This window comes from Arachis stenosperma, chromosome 6 (assembly GCF_014773155.1).
Source record: "Arachis stenosperma cultivar V10309 chromosome 6, arast.V10309.gnm1.PFL2, whole genome shotgun sequence".
NCBI lineage: Eukaryota > Viridiplantae > Streptophyta > Magnoliopsida > Fabales > Fabaceae > Arachis > Arachis stenosperma.
In genome coordinates this window covers 146359197-146375136 of record NC_080382.1, presented here as the reverse complement: position 1 = coordinate 146375136, position 15940 = coordinate 146359197, and the positions used below count along the sequence as shown (strand labels likewise).

Genomic DNA, 15940 nt, shown 5'->3' with positions numbered 1-15940 from the left:
ACTCGACAAAATCCATGCAAATTCACTAGGAAAAGATAGAAAAAATGCTCACGCATAAACAAGCGGCACATTCTTAAACGGACTTCAGATTTAGCCTATCGGGTTATGAAATACTGTGAAAAGTAAAAATAATAATAATAATTTTGTAGCAGTATATATTATTCTAAAGAAGGTCACAAGGCCAATTTGAACTAGAAATATCATAATCCACTTGCATGGAAGTTAGGCTATCCGTTTTGTCTTATAAAGACAAAACATCTCGAATTCGAAATTCGAAAAAGAAAAATGGTGTTGATAACATAAATTTATTGTACCTTTGATCATAAGGTTTAGAAGCATTGTCTCTGGTCTCGGTAAAATATGCCAAAAATCTGAAACAATTTAATATTTACCTTTAAGTAAATATTTAAAAACCAATAACCAATATATTTTTATATGTAAAATTCACCATAATTCTTAGATATTTTTTTTGGTTTTTTTATGGCATTTTCTCTTTCCATTAGTTAAGGACTAATTTGCCACAAACTCAGCTTCATAAAGACTAATCTAATACAAATTTAAACTCTATTTAAAGAATTGCTACTGGCTTATACATTAGCACATACACAAAACGAAACGGACGAGGGGACTAATTATTAGATCAAGCCAAGAACTTGGCTTGTTGAATCTTAGATTATATTGTCACACTAATGTTTTTGATACATAAGACAAAGACAAGGAACATTAAAAAAAATAAAAAAAATAAGGTTCTAACAGCAGAATTACCCAGGAGTTAGACAAAGAATCTGGAACATGGGTGTCAGAAAAAAGAATCTTATGAAAAAGCACAGTATAACAGCCTACCTATGCTTCCTTGGTGTTGGCCTAAGAATCTAGCAAATAGGTTAAGTTTAATATGATTATTAAGAGTATATCAGTGTATGCCATAACTATCACACACACAAACTGAAAAAGCCAACAATGTAGAACTTGCATTATTTCATTCATGGCTAACACAAATAATAATCTCTTAGTCTTACACACTCAATTCAACCTTCTAGGCTTCTACTACTTTAGAGAAGCTGCAGGAATCACACTTAGATTTACTAAATCAAGCCAACTGATACTTTGGTAGTAGTTATTGAGATTAGGTTCTCATAACTAAATATCTTATAATGAAACCAAAAAAAGGAGTAAGAACTTAAATTGTAAATCTTCTCTAAATAGATTTAGGCTACTTGCGAGACTTGAGCTGAATGAACTTTTGACGAATTGAGTTTAAACTCGGAAATTAGACTCGCTTTGAGCTTGAATTCGACCTAATATTCGTGATCCAAGCGCAAAATTTACCAGGCTCAGCTCAACTCGCTTCCACCCTTATGTATAACCCTTCAATGGCAATGGCAGGCTAGTATATGATGTTCAATGGCAGATTGAAATATCGGAGTTTAAGAAGGAATAGCCATATGTTCACCATTGAAGAAAGAAAGAAAAAAAAAACATCATCATCCTCTTATACTAATAATGTGAACAAGAATAAATTATGATCTGTTTATGTCTTGAACATAAAGATCATCAACAAACATGTGACATTGACTTGCAATGAATACATCAAAAGGCCAAAGATGCAAATACACCATCTTTCAGAAGTCTTACCTTTCTCAGACTAGATAACGGAATTTGAAACATTATGGAAATGTTTTGACTCCTGGGTCCTCTGGAAAGGAGTCATACTCTAGCCTAGAACATGTTTGGTATTATTGGAAGTGAAAATAATCCCTCTTCCATGAATTTGAACAAAACAACAATATTCCTTGGTGTCCTTTCAGGATTGGAATTCGAAAAAGAGTTCTATTGAAGACCTCAAATTTTAAGAGACTTTTCTTGTTGTTTCGGTAGGATATTATCTGGAAGAATAAGCTCTGGAGGAATCTCACGGACAACACCGAGCATTGAGTCATACTCCTCGTCCTTACGTGCATACTTCTTTCGTAACCCCTTCTCAAACTCGATTTCATCAAATGATTTCACATTTTCTGCTGCGTGCACCTGAGCGAGGTTAGTATAGTTGGTGGCTGACTGGGAGATAAAAGCTATCTCTTCGTCAGTGAGCTTCCTCAGGAACTTTGCTGGATTGCCTGCCCATATCTACAAACATATGCAAGTTTATTGTTTCATATCTTCAACGACAAATATAATATCATAACATTATTTGAAACAAATCAACCAAACAAATTGGATGAACCTGTTTGAGCTTATTTTATAAGAAAAATACTTTTTTAATATAAATATATTTCTTAGACTTGTGTATAATGTTTGGATAACATTCCTAAAACACTAGAACAGAAAACAATTAAGTTTTACTTATTTTTATTTATATAAATATGCAAAGGTTGCATCCGATAAAAAAAGAAAAAAAAAGAGTACTTGTTTTAAAAGTATTTAAAGGTGCTTTTTTTCCCTTCATTTTCTTTAAGAAAAGGTATATCCAAATGCAACCATAAGAACAACTACTTCAGCTTTCTGATACTAAAATAGCTTCACAATCTAACAAACAGTGTCTTGAATTCCACATTTGAGGTCGTTAAAGGTTTCCATTACCATAAATCCATGATATAGCGATTTAGATACATCTTACAGGTTAGAAGACATTAATTTTCATGGTGTTCAAGGGAAACAGCTCTTCCAATTGATCAAATAGGACTTGTATTTGTTGTAGAGTGCAAAAATCATGCCATTAGTTCATACTTAATAGATATAAGTGATGGTCAATAAAAATGGAGTAGGATGCTATATTAAGGTGTCATTTAGAAGAGTGAGTTAAGAACCAAGCTTGTATTTAAGGTTTATTGTTTTCGGTGACAATAAACTTTATATATGTAAAAGAATAAGGCATAATAAGTGGCTGACAACAAATAACCCTTCAGATATTTCTAACCCATGTTACATTTTGTGATTTATTTCTAGCATAATTATCCTTACCATATCTAAATATCCATGTAAAATCCCCTAAAAATAAATAAAATGGAACACACAATTATAATTCACCCAGTTGATCCAGGTCAACGCATTGTATGTTACAAATGGTTTTTAATCCGAAACCCCAAGCATAGTCACGCTTAGCCTGAACACACATATACATACCTCTCCACTTGGAACCTTTGAATTCTGTCTCACAAGGGATCCAGCAGCAACCATTGCATGTTTCTCAACAACAACACCGTCAAGTAGTGTTGCACCCATACCAACAAAAGCCTCATCCTCAACGACGCAACCATGTAGAACAGCACTATGACCTGCCCAAAGCAAAGTTTAACACCCTTGTAAGGGTAGAATGCAGTAGCATATTCATGGTCATCCAAAAATATTACTCACCTACAGTAACTTTGTCTCCAATAATAGTAGGCAACACCTTTCCACTTAAATTTGACTTCGCAACATGCACTAAGGAGTTGTCCTGTATGTTGGTTCCGCTACCAACACTGATGCTGTTCACGTCACCTAAGTATAAAGTGAAATTCAAACATGATTGCTATGTAGATCTACAACATAGAGACTTGACAAAACCTTCACTTTTGATTTACGTTAGATTATCAAAGTATTGCAATTTTATCATATTGCCAATAGAAGAAAGCTGGTTTATGGGAAAACTTTGTTTGAATCTATTTTTTATGAGGAGGGTAACCTCTTAGGCTCTGACTGCTAACCCAAATAGAAAACATCTTCCAAAACTTGATCTTGTTAGTTACTGAAGCATCAAGCAGTAAACAATCTAAGTACTTTTTATGTCTAATTGATCAAGTGAAAACCCTTACCTCTCAAGACACATCCATACCAAATTGATGATCCACCTCCAATTTTAACATCACCGATGACGGAAGCACTTGGGGCAACAAATGCATCCTTATCAACCAGAGGAGTCTTGTCAAATATGTTCATCAGAGTTCGATGCCTAGACACTAAACAAAAGAAGGAAGCAGATTAGTATATATATCTTATGGAATTATGCAAACCAGTAAAGACAGCACATGAATCCAGTTTTTCTATAAGTTTAATGAATAAGCATCCACTGCTACTTGTTATAAACTACATGCCATAAATTACAAAGAAAACTCTAAAAAGCAATTACTATCTTATGTTTCCTTTCCACCAGTACACGATTTTCATGTTTTGCAGTCTTAGTTATATTACAAGTACTTCTTTTGGGAGAAAAATGGTAGGCAACACAATCGGAATTCTATGCACCACAGGGTTGTCAGCAACTAAGTTACAATCTTAGCTAAGGTTATCAAATGCACTAACAGCTGCATAACATAGAGTGAAGAAGGGGAGAAAACTAAAGTGCTTAGCTGCCAGCCAGGATCACAAGTTATAGTAATCAAGCCAAAGAACCTTTCACTTTCAATCCATTTCCCAAAACTCATACAACATTAACAATCCTATGCAACCACATTCACAAAATGTAATACTATTATGATCCCCTAATTCATTCTAAGAGTCAACCATCATTTCAAATCCATAATAACAGCTAAATTCTGGCAAAAGTAACATTCCCACCCCCCCCCCCCCCCCTTTCTCTTTTTCAAAGCATGTTATTCATTTCATTATAAAACCAGCACCATAATCATTGTTCTAACAAACTTCACATACCAAAACAGACAAAAAATCAAACTTTATTACATTGTAGTCATTGATCCACTATGACAGGAAATGATCATAATAAAACAATGGGATCCAAAACGGGATTGAACTGAGAATGAAAAAAAAAATAAGGCGATCTAAAAGATTGAAAATTTGAAGAAATACTAACGCTGCTCTTGGAAGTAATATTTCCCTTGAAAACGGGAACCGAGGCGATCAATTGCTTGACCGGTTTCTCGAATCCAGAATCCAACAGTGTATATGGCTCTCCCAAGGGTTCCCATTTTGTCTGATTCTTCAATTTCAGTGGAAAATTAGGTTCTTTTTTTCAGATTTAGGGTTTTTGTGGAAGCTGAGGTTGAGTTATGGAAGCACTACGAGCGAGACTGAGCTAGAAAATGGGGGAGAGTGCTTCGGTGGCATAGGGCAAAATGGATTTTGTCAAAGAAAAAATGTTTCATCATTTTTTTTTCAATTTTTCTTCCACTTACACTATTTTATATATTTTTTCTTGAATTTTCTTGTGATTTACTACATCATAGTAAGGGATATTTTTTTTTTCTCTCAGATAGATATTATTTTATTATTATAAAATAATAATGTTTTCATAAAATTAATGTACATAAATATTGCTTTGCGTTTAAATGGATAATTAAAGAGAGAAAATAATTTTAAAACGTATTAAAAGTTAATGGCAAATAATATGTTTTATGTTTAGAACTTTAGATAGCTTTAAAAATGTGAAATTCTAATTCTCAATAAGATAAAGAAGTTCAATTTCCTCCTTTTTCTCTGACTTACTTCAAAATGCATTTAGATTAATTAACATTTAAAATTAATATATATATTTTTACATGGAATTACATAAAAAATACAATATAGGTTTATATGTTAATGCAATGTATATTAATTTTGACATTTTTTGCAGGACAAGTTTTGTTCTAAACTATTTTATTTTGACGAATTTAAAAGTTAGCAAGTTAAATCACGATATTAGTGTAAATAATAGTTGTTAGCAATAAAGATCATCAATCACTTTTAAAAGATAATCTTGTATATATTTTTATTGTAAAACAATTTTATATATACATTTAATTATATAATGTTGTATTAATAAAAATAATTTATTTTATATTAATTACATAAATAATCATATGTCCTTTTCCCTAAATTTTTTTTATTTGTCAACAATGCCTATTTGCAAACGAGTTCATACTTATAACTATGCACATCAGTTATCCTTAAATCGTAATTGAAATGATTTGTCAATTGTCAAGATTTTAGGTTCCATCACAACAATTTTCGGTTGTTTTTTATGCTAGAGTTAACTACTTTTTTTTCACTATATACATCATCATGATAATAACGAAATTTGGTAAATAAGAGTTGACAAATGTTGACAGAAATGGTGTTGGTAATGTAGCGGGATTGTTATTATTATTATTATTATTATTGAAAATTTGAAAGGATAAGGAAGGAAAAGTTTCAAGTTCTGGAAGAGTAAGCAAGGGATTATAGAAGAGATAAAATTAGTGTTCATACTTCTATGCTGGTAGAATCTTTCATGAAGATTTGGAGCAGCTTTTAAAAGTTGCTTAATTAACCATGCAAAGGTTTAGCCTTTGCACAAGTACTAACAATACATTAACGTACCCATCGCTCTTGTTTTCTTCCATAAGGAACCACATTAGTCAAGGTTCTCATAAATGTGCTCTTCTTCTGTATAAACAAACTAGCCGCGAAGGTCTATATGATCCCAGCGTTGTCCCTTTGTTGTTCAAGGCTTGTGTTTCTCTTTCAATTCTTCACCACGTTAAGGCCTTGCATGCCGAGTCCATTAAAGCTGGTTCACATTGTGATGTGTTCATTGGAACAGCATTGGTTGGAACTTATTCAAAATGTGGTCTCCTTGGGGACTCCCGCAAGGTGTTTGATACAATGCCTGACAGAAATGTTGTCACTTGGAATGCAATGATTGGTGGGTACTTGAGAGCTGGGGACAAAGAATCTGCCTCCTCAATGTTTGAGGCGATGCCGGGGAAGACTCCGGTGTCCTGGAGCCAGATGATTGACGGGTTTGCAAGGAACGGGGATACTGCTGCTGCTAGGAGGTTGTTTAATAAGGTTCCGGACGAGGCGAAGAACGTAGTGACGTGGACTGTGATGGTTGATGGGTATGCTAGGAATGGGGATATGGAAGCTGCCAGGGAGATCTTTGAACAGATGCCAATGAGGAACTGCTTTGTGTGGTCATCTATGATTTGTGGTTATTGCAAGAAGGGCAGTGTCGTGGAGGCTGGGGTGATTTTCGAGCGCGTTCCAGAACGCAACGTGGAGATTTGGAATTCAATGATTGCTGGGCATGTCCAGAATGGATTTGGTGAAAAAGCACTGCAGCTTTTTGAGGAAATGAATGGTGAAGGGTTTGAACCAGATGAATTCACTGTTGTTAGTGTTTTATCTGCATGTTCTCAGCTGGGACTCTTGGATGCCGGTAAGGAAATCCATAACATGATAAAGCAGAGAGGGATGAGGTTGAGTCCCTTTGTTGTGAGTGGATTGGTTGACATGTATGCAAAAGGACCTGGCCAATGCAAGGTTGGTATTTGAAGCATCAGAGTCCATTGAGAAGAACATCATCTGCTGGAACGCAATGATTTCAGGCTTTGCCATCAATGGAAAATTCCATGAAGTCCTTGAGTGTTTTGGCAGATTGGAGGAATCAAATATAAAGCCTGATTCAATCACCTGTCTCATTGTGCTCTCTGCTTGTGCTCATGGTGGTTTGGTAAATGAGGCTTTGGAAGTAGCAGCTAAAATGGAAAGATATGGAATTGAAATAGGAATCAGACATTATGGATGCATAGTTGACCTATTGGGAAGAGCAGGGAGGTTGAAAAAGGCTTATGACTTGATAATGAGAATGCCAATGAAACCGAATGAAGCTGTTTTTGGGGCACTGCTTGGTGCGTGCCGGATTCATTCAGACGTGCAAATGGCAGAACAAGTAATGAAGTTAATCGGTGCCAGCACTGTTTCAAGTTCTGATTCTCTCAATGTGGTTCTGTTCAAGAGTAGGCAATAGACTCTATATATTTGTCTCTTCTAGTTGTCTGAATCCCAGTGTTCTATTTTACATTTCCCCCCCAATATGACTGATGTTACATAGTGAATGGGATTGTAGAGTTTTCACAAATACATTCATTTAGGGTCTGTTTGCTTCAGGGAAATCGGTGCTAAGAAATAACTTCTCATGTGTTTGGATAAATTGTTTAAATAATTAAGCTGCAAAAAAAAAAATCCAGTTTCATATTTTTAATAAATTTGAAAAGAGTGACTTGTGAGAAAATCTGTTTAGCTTTTCAATCATATAAAAAAGATATAAGTTCATAATCACTCATTTCCTACCCTAAAGCTGTAACAAATGCACTTTCATAGTGTATGAAATGCTATAAATCTTATCTATGCCTTTTCTGAATTGATGAATTCTGGTAAGATTTGAATTTTCTGTGTGTATAAGCTACCTTGCATAATTACGTCAAATATCTTAATTAGCAAACAATAATCTGACGGTGCAGATTTCTTTGTTGATAATGGAAATGATATTCCTGAGGACAATGTCAGTAGGATCAGACTTCATAGGCCTTTGCATGAGCAAGATAATGAAGATTTTGAAGCTTTAGAAAGACACATCTAGGAAAGATATGCAAGGCGTGTGGAATCTTTTGATGAAGAGGCTACAGATGTAGAACAGCAAGCTCTTTTGGCATCTGTTAGAGATCCAAAGCTGTGGATGGTGAAATGTATGGTATGACCCAACCGATTTTGTGATAATCTTTTGCAAAGATATAGAAGCATGTTATATATTCTTCTGTTGATGTTCATTAGATTGGTCGTGAGCGAGAGACAGCTGTTTGCCTTATGCAAAAGTATATAGATAAGGGGGCTGAATTGCAAATCAGGTCAGCTATTGCCCTTGATCATCTTAAAAACTATATTTATGTGGAAGCAGATAAAGAGGCCCACGTGAGAGAGGCAATGTCATGTGAAACATGTTTTAATTACTGATCATGATTCATGTGTATCGTTATCAACAATATTCTGTACCTTTTTCATAGTTTTCATATTTTTTAGGCTATTAAGGGTTTAAGGAACATATATGGGGCGTCAAAAATAACACTAGTTCCAATAAGAGAAATGACGGATGTGCTGTCAGTTGAAAGCAAAGCAATTGATCTTGCCAGAGATACTTGGGTCAGAATGAAGATTGGCACATATAAAGGGGACCTTGCCAAGGTATGCATCATATTCTAGGCAAATTATTCATACTACCGTTTTGGCTGCTATATTCACTATCAAACTATATCTTCTGTAGGTAGTTGATGTTGATAATGTGAGGCAGAGGGTTACGGTGAAACTGATTCCAAGGATAGACTTGCAGGCGCTTGCAAATAAACTGGTATGAAATGCTTAAATGTCTTATTAAATTCTTAGTTTCCATATTGGAGTTGTACCAACTTGAGTCTCTTGTTGTGAAAATGATGTATCATGCAGGAAGGTAGAGAAGTTGTGAAAAAGAAGGCGTTTGTCCCTCCTCCTCGTTTTTTAAATGTTGATGAAGCTAGGTAACTCGTGATTATCTCCTCTATAAGTGAATGTCTTCTGTTTCCTGGGAATTTTCTCCTTCCTAGTCTTATAGATGTTCAATCTGGAGAGTAAATAAGTCAGGGTAGTCCAATAACTAGTTAGAAATGATAAAGTGAATAGCAAAATCTATTCACAAAACCATTGGGGAAAAAAATAGCTTTAATAGATCATCCATAGGCATGCTTTGTTGATAGGACATGATATCATTGACTGATCCATGTGTCCAATCCCTTCTCATTGTACTAGGTTTGATAGTGGTGGTTGTTCCTGTTCTTCTTCCTGGTCTGATAGACTGTGTGTTTTATACAGGGAACTGCATATTCGTGTCGAGCATAGACGTGATGCCTATGGGGAAAGATTTGATGCAATTGGAGGAATGATGTTTAAGGATGGATTCTTATACAAAACTGTATCAATAAAATCCATTAATGCTCTAAACATCAAACCTACTTTGAATGAACTTGAAAATTTTCGAAAACCTGGTGAGAGTGGTGACAGCGATGTAGCAAGTCTGTCAACTTTGTTCGCTAACAGAAAGAAAGGCCATTTTATGAAAGGTGATGCTGTAATTGTTGTGGAGGGTGATTTGAATAAGTTGAAGGGGTGGGTGGAGAAAGTAGATGAAGATAATGTTCATATAAGACCAGAATTGAAGGGTCTTCCTGTAAGTATAAATTTTTAATTGGCTAGTTTCTTTCCGAAATGTGCTTTTTTTCCCCCAAGGTTTTGTAATGAATTATTTCCATGATGATTTAGTTACCTTTTATTCCACCAGAAAACCCTTGCTGTAAATGAAAGGGAACTTTGTAAATATTTTGAACCTGGAAACCACGTTATGGTTGTTACTGGTGCTCAAGAGGGTGCTACCAGCATGGTTGTGAAGGTGGAACAGCATGTATTGATTCTATTATCCAACCAACAAAAGAACATGTGAGCTCAATGGTCCCTACATAAAGTTGATCTAGGGTTTGTGAATTTTTGCTTTTATATGTAGCGCAAAAGTGACATGGAAATGTCCTCTCTTCAGATCCGTGTGTTTGCAGATGATTTTGTGGAGAGTTCTGAAGTGACCACTGTAATTACAAAAATTGGGGACTATGAACTTCGTGATCTTGTATTGTTAGAGTAAGTCGTTTGTTGATCTTGAGATTATCTTAAATTCTTGCCTGTATATCATGGTTCACACTTCTCTCACTTTTAACTATGCATGTGCAGTAATATGGACTTTGGTGTAATAATTCGTGTAGAAAGCGAGGCATTTCAGGTTACTTTCTTACTTTGAGCCAATACTTCAGTACCTTTTTTATTCATTTAAAATGAATTTTTTATTATTATATTAACATCATCATGTGATACATTTTTATAGGTTCTTAAGGGGACTGCAGACAGGCCTGAAGTTGCACTTGTTAAATTAAGAGAGATTAAATGTAAGATAGAGAAGAAAATAAATGCGCAGGATAACGCTATGAATACAGTCTCAGTAAAGGATGTTGTGCGAGTTGTTGAAGGTCCTTGCCATGTAAGATTCTATAACTTATGCCTTATTTCTTTCTTTAGAGTTCTTGTTCAGATGATCAGCTTTCTTGATTCTTTTGAAGGGAAAATCTGGTCCTGTGGAGCACATATATAGGGGGTTCTTGTTCATCTATGATCGCCATCATCTTGAACATGCAGGCTTTATATGTGCTAGGGCTTGCTCGTGTTTGGTCGTTGGAGGTTCACGTTCGAGTGGTGACAGAAACGTAGCCAGTTCTTCATCCTTTATTTATTTTAATTTTTAATTTTTAAATTATGCATTTTGGTTTTTTAGTTTGATTCATGCAAATATGTCTTGGTTAAGTTGTTCCATGTCTTCTCAGGGTGATGCCTACTCGAGATTCCGTGGCCTTAGAACTCCACCTCGTATTCCCCAGTCCCCGAGAAGGTTTTCACGAGGAGGGCCTCCAATTGATTGTATGTTAAATCTTTTTTAATTTTCAGATGTACTGGAATATTGAGTTAAAGTACCATTTTGATGCTTCTTTTGACGAGAGAGATTTGATGTTGATTTCTTTTAATGTGATTTAGCTGGAGGAAGGCACAGGGGTGGAACAGGACACGATGGTTTGGCTGGTGCAACAGTCAAAGTACGCCAGGGTGCTTATAAAGGTTATTGTGGACGTGTAATAGAAGTTAAAGGCACAACATTTTGGGTTGAATTGGAGTCCCAAATGAAGGTTGTGACGGGTAGGTTGCCTAGTCTTTTTTGAAAACACCTGCAATGCTTGTATTTTTATGCGGTGTGTTTCTCTAACTTATCTGACTTGTGTTTGCTGCAGTTGATCGCAACCATATATCGGATAATGTAGCTGTAACCCCACAGCGGTAAGTTGCATGCATGTATTCTTAAACAATTTCTTAACTGCATTCAACAGAGGATACTTACCCATTTGACCATGTCTTTAACCAGTGAAACTCGATATTCGATTGGATGTGAAACCCCAATGCATCCTTCTCGAACTCCCCTACATCCATATATGACCCCTATGAGAGATCCTGGAGGTTTGTTTAATCTATTTTATGACACTAGAGGCATTCGTATTTGATTAACTGATTAACATAACTGCTAATAATGTTCCCTGGACTGCTATTTGTAGCAACTCCTATACATGATGGAATGAGGACACCAAGGCGTGACCGGGCATGGAATCCTTATACCCCAATGAGTCCAACAAGGTTTGCATTATTGTCATCCTTCCGATGTGACATAGTGTATATTGCTTTTTTTGTAATTTGTCCATTCCTATTTTATTCTGAATATATATTATCGTTAACCTTTGTGCAAGTCTCATGATATCTCTTATGCTAAAGAGTGGTTGGAAAGCTTTGCTCTTCTGACATGTTTGGGCATCCAGTTATAGGTTTAAAGAAATGGGGGAATTATTTGCAAAATCAAAGGGGGAAAATGATGGCCCATTTCTCTCTCCTATTGTTATGTCTTCCATTGCCAGCTGATACCTGCCTCCTGTTATGTTTTTTCTCCCTATCAACAACCCTGTTAAATGACCTACATTTCCCCAACTTCTCGTCAATCTTTACTTGAGGCTTGTTACATGCCATCTTCCAACAAGCTCAGCACTCCTCCCTTTTATTTACAGACTATGGGCTTATTGGTTTGGCATGTGTTATTTGATGGATTGCTTCTTTTATCTAGGTTCTTCAATTTTGTAATATATTTCAATGTCCAAAACATAAAACTATAGTTTAAGAGGGTTATAAGAAGCACTTCTAGTTTATAGTGACTGTTAAGTACTTTCGAGTTACATGTGGGTTTCATTATTATATTTGTTGTAAGGTGTATGTGATATATGTATTATGCATTCTGATGGTGAAAACTAATCAGGGACTGGGAAGATGGAAATCCAGGCTCATGGGGAACCAGCCCACAGTCCCAGGTCAAAACAGTTCCTTAACTTTTAATATGCCTTGGAATTTGTATGGCATGAACAAAAAATCTTATTTTCTCTTTTTGCTTTGATGTTTTCAGGCAGGAAGCTCACCTTCACGGCTATATGAATCCCCCACTCCTGGTGCTGGTTGGGGTAGCACTCTTGGCGGAAACTATAATGAGGCTGGAACACCGCATGACTCATATGATTGTGCTTTTTTACTTTTTTCCATGATATCAAATATTTAGTATTTTAATACTAATATCCCATCTTGGGTGGCAGCCTATGACGCCAAATTCCGCTGTGTATCTTCCTAGCACCCCTGGAGGACCACCCATGACTCCAGGAACTGGTGGTCTGGACATGATGTCCCCAGTTTTAGGTAGCTATCTGTTCTGTAATTAACATATTGCATATAGATTTACTCTGTGTTGGTGTTATTACACGCATCTATGGTATACCAAATTCTCATTAAGTCATCATACTTTAGGCGGCAAGTAATGATTATTAACAAACATGCTCTCTGTAGTGGACTAGTGACTGGCTGGAATGTAGATTCATTCATGTGATTGATATTTTTTGTCACTTATTTGGTTAACTTATCAGTAAGATTTCAATTGGTAGTGTGTATCTTTGTCAGGTTGTCAATTTGATGGTTTGATTTTGTTGTAGGTGGGGACAATGAGGGGCCATGGGCCCATGGTTTATGCCAGACATATTAGTTAATGTACACAGGCCAGGTGAAGAATCTATTGGAGTTATAAGAGATGTTCTTCCGGTATGTGATCCTAGAAGCTTTGGTTTTATACACGTTTTTGTTTGTTGCTTTCGAATTTGTATACATGGTTTTTCAAGCCGACCTTTGTATTTGACCGATTATTGTTTTGAATTTTAGTTATGTGTGCGGTATTTAACCTTCCTAGTTAATGGAACTGTATTCATTTGGCCTGATTATACTGTTAATGGACATTGTAATTATGCGTTTGTTCAGGATGGGTCTTACAAGGTAGAGCTTGGCTCAAGTGGAAATGGTGAAACGATAACTGCCCTTCCCAATGAAATGGAGGCCGTGGTGCCAAGGAAATCAGACAAAATAAAGATAATGGGTGGAGCATTGATGGTGTCTACAGGCAAGTTGATTGGTGTTGATGGTACTGATGGTATTGTAAAGGTAGATGACACGTTGGAAGTCAAGATTTTAGACCTAGTTATTTTGGCTAAATTAGCTCAACCATGATTAGGCTTGTCTTAGAAAAAAAATTTACTTAAATGCACAAGCTTTTCGTCCTTCATACGTCTCTTATGCTCTCCTTCGTTTTTGTCCTTCCGAAGTTGGTTAATTTAAGTTTTGCTGCATATTATTAGTAATACACTCTCTTTTGTCCCAATGGAATTTTCTGAAGTTTTCAAAGAACACGGATAGTGAACACATGAAACATTCATCCACTACAGGCGAAGTCTTTGGTATAAAAGGTGCTGCGCTTTCTACATGTCTAGACATGGCGTGATTTGGGTAGATATGATATATTGCACTATTGGTCTCCTCTCATGTTTGAGTCCGCTACTAATATGATGTCATATAAAAATGTTGTTAGCTTCACGGACTAAAATGAGAAAAAAATGGTGAAGAGATTAGTTTGGTGTATCTACATTTAATTTTGGGGATTAAAATGAGTATCTTAATGCAAATTGAAGGACTAATTTAGTGTATCTACAATGATGACATAGCGGATTACATGTGGACGAATAACGTTGCGACACGTGGCACAAATTAACACATGGTCAAATAGCATTGTGATATGTGGCACAATTATCCACATCAGTATGCCACTGTCACTAGTCAATCTATCATATCATTACACGTGGTCAAACCATAGAGTGATACGTGTTACTAACAGTTCATGTCATCACACCGTTAATGAAAAATGGGTCAAGGACTAACGTGCCAATGTGGTACACTTTTGTCGATCTCAAGGACATAATTGTGCAATTGGAATTTCAGAAACCATCTTAATGCACAACACCAATCTCATGGATTATTTTAGGGTTTAACTCGTTAGTATACAGAAAACAAAATGCATGAATATATAATTATATAAATTTTAGAAAGTATCAATAATTTGTTATAGGGTGTAGATATTTCAAAATTTATACATAAATCTATATAGTGTAAAAATGTATGTGAAAATTGATTACTATCATAAATTTCTATAATGTGTAGATATTTATGTAAAAAAATGAATACTATATAAACTGCTAGAGGATATATTTTATGTATTTTATTTTATTTTTTCGTTCCACTATCTTATAATATCCTGTTGATTTAATATCTATGTATCATTTTATGACTTTTTTTTATTAAAATAAATAGACTAAAAAATTTTTAATCATTTAAATTGAATTATTTAAATTTTCGGTACGATAAGAATTTAATTTGGGTTTAGAAACTATCATTATTATTATATTATTATACTAAATGAGAAAAGAGTGCATAATAATATTTTGTAATTATTTTTATATTTTAAGTATTTTATATTTTAAAATTAAAACAAATATGTATATAAATTTTTTAATACAATAAAATTTTATTGCACAATAATTAATGTTACAAAATATTTTTTTGTATGTATTTATATGTTTTTTTATTTAAAAACAAAAGCATAAACTTGTCTTTTTCTTTTAAATTTTAGATTGATTTTTTTAAATTATATTTTTAAGTTCACTAATGTTTAGTCCGTTAATAAACTTCTCGTGTTTCTTTATTTCAATGTTCACTATCATAGCAAATTGAGTCCCACTAATTTTTTCTAATCATTTCAAAAATTAAAAAATTTCAACAAAATTAGGCACAACTTTATCTCACACTAATTAACTACCGTTAATATCTTGTCCAAAAAAAGCTACCATTAATAAAGATTTTTTTATCTATATTTTTTCTCAGTTCTTATATTCATTATCATATAAAATGATACTTTAACTTTTATAACCATTTCTAACCGAATACAATAAAAAATATATACATAAAATTAAATTATTTTAAGATTTATTTATTGTTATGATATTAAAATTAGAACATATTAAATAAATTATTTATTAATATGAATAAATTTTGCATATCATATTTGTTAATTTATTTTAAATACATATTTCAAAAGCATTAGAGAAACTAATAAGATAAAATATATTTTTTATCCTAAAATTTACTAAAAATTTTAAAAATATTCCTAAATTTTGATTTATTTTAA

At 34.4% G+C, this 15940-nt stretch overlaps 1 protein-coding gene and 2 pseudogenes across 1 annotated transcript; 2 read left to right on the top strand and 1 right to left on the bottom strand.

Annotated features, from left to right (window-relative positions):
• Positions 1-1469: 1469 nt before the first annotated feature.
• On the bottom strand, positions 1470-5077 carry LOC130936429 (gamma carbonic anhydrase 1, mitochondrial). Its single transcript, XM_057866496.1, has 5 exons — positions 4790-5077; positions 3795-3938; positions 3355-3480; positions 3124-3275; positions 1470-2127 (listed from the first exon to the last, which is right to left on the bottom strand). Exons 1-5 carry the CDS (start codon positions 4902-4904, stop codon positions 1843-1845), a joined length of 822 nt encoding a protein of 273 aa, XP_057722479.1. The 5' UTR covers positions 4905-5077; the 3' UTR covers positions 1470-1842.
• Positions 5078-6142: 1065 nt separating this feature from the next.
• LOC130933086 (pentatricopeptide repeat-containing protein At3g21470-like) lies at positions 6143-8654 on the top strand (annotated as a pseudogene).
• LOC130934956 (putative transcription elongation factor SPT5 homolog 1) lies at positions 8414-14070 on the top strand (annotated as a pseudogene).
• Positions 14071-15940: the final 1870 nt, after the last annotated feature.

Excerpts from the sequence above, each read along its gene's own strand:
- LOC130936429 (XM_057866496.1), bottom strand. The coding sequence starts at position 4,904 with ATGGGAACCCTTGGGAGAGCCATATACACTGTTGGATTCTGGATTCGA. Across the intron at positions 3,939-4,789 it reads ATATTACTTCCAAGAGCAGC|TGTCTAGGCATCGAACTCTG; the intron begins GTTAGTATTTCT and ends TCTTTTGTTTAG. Across the intron at positions 2,128-3,123 it reads CAAAGGTTCCAAGTGGAGAG|ATATGGGCAGGCAATCCAGC; the intron begins GTATGTATATGT and ends ATATGTTTGTAG.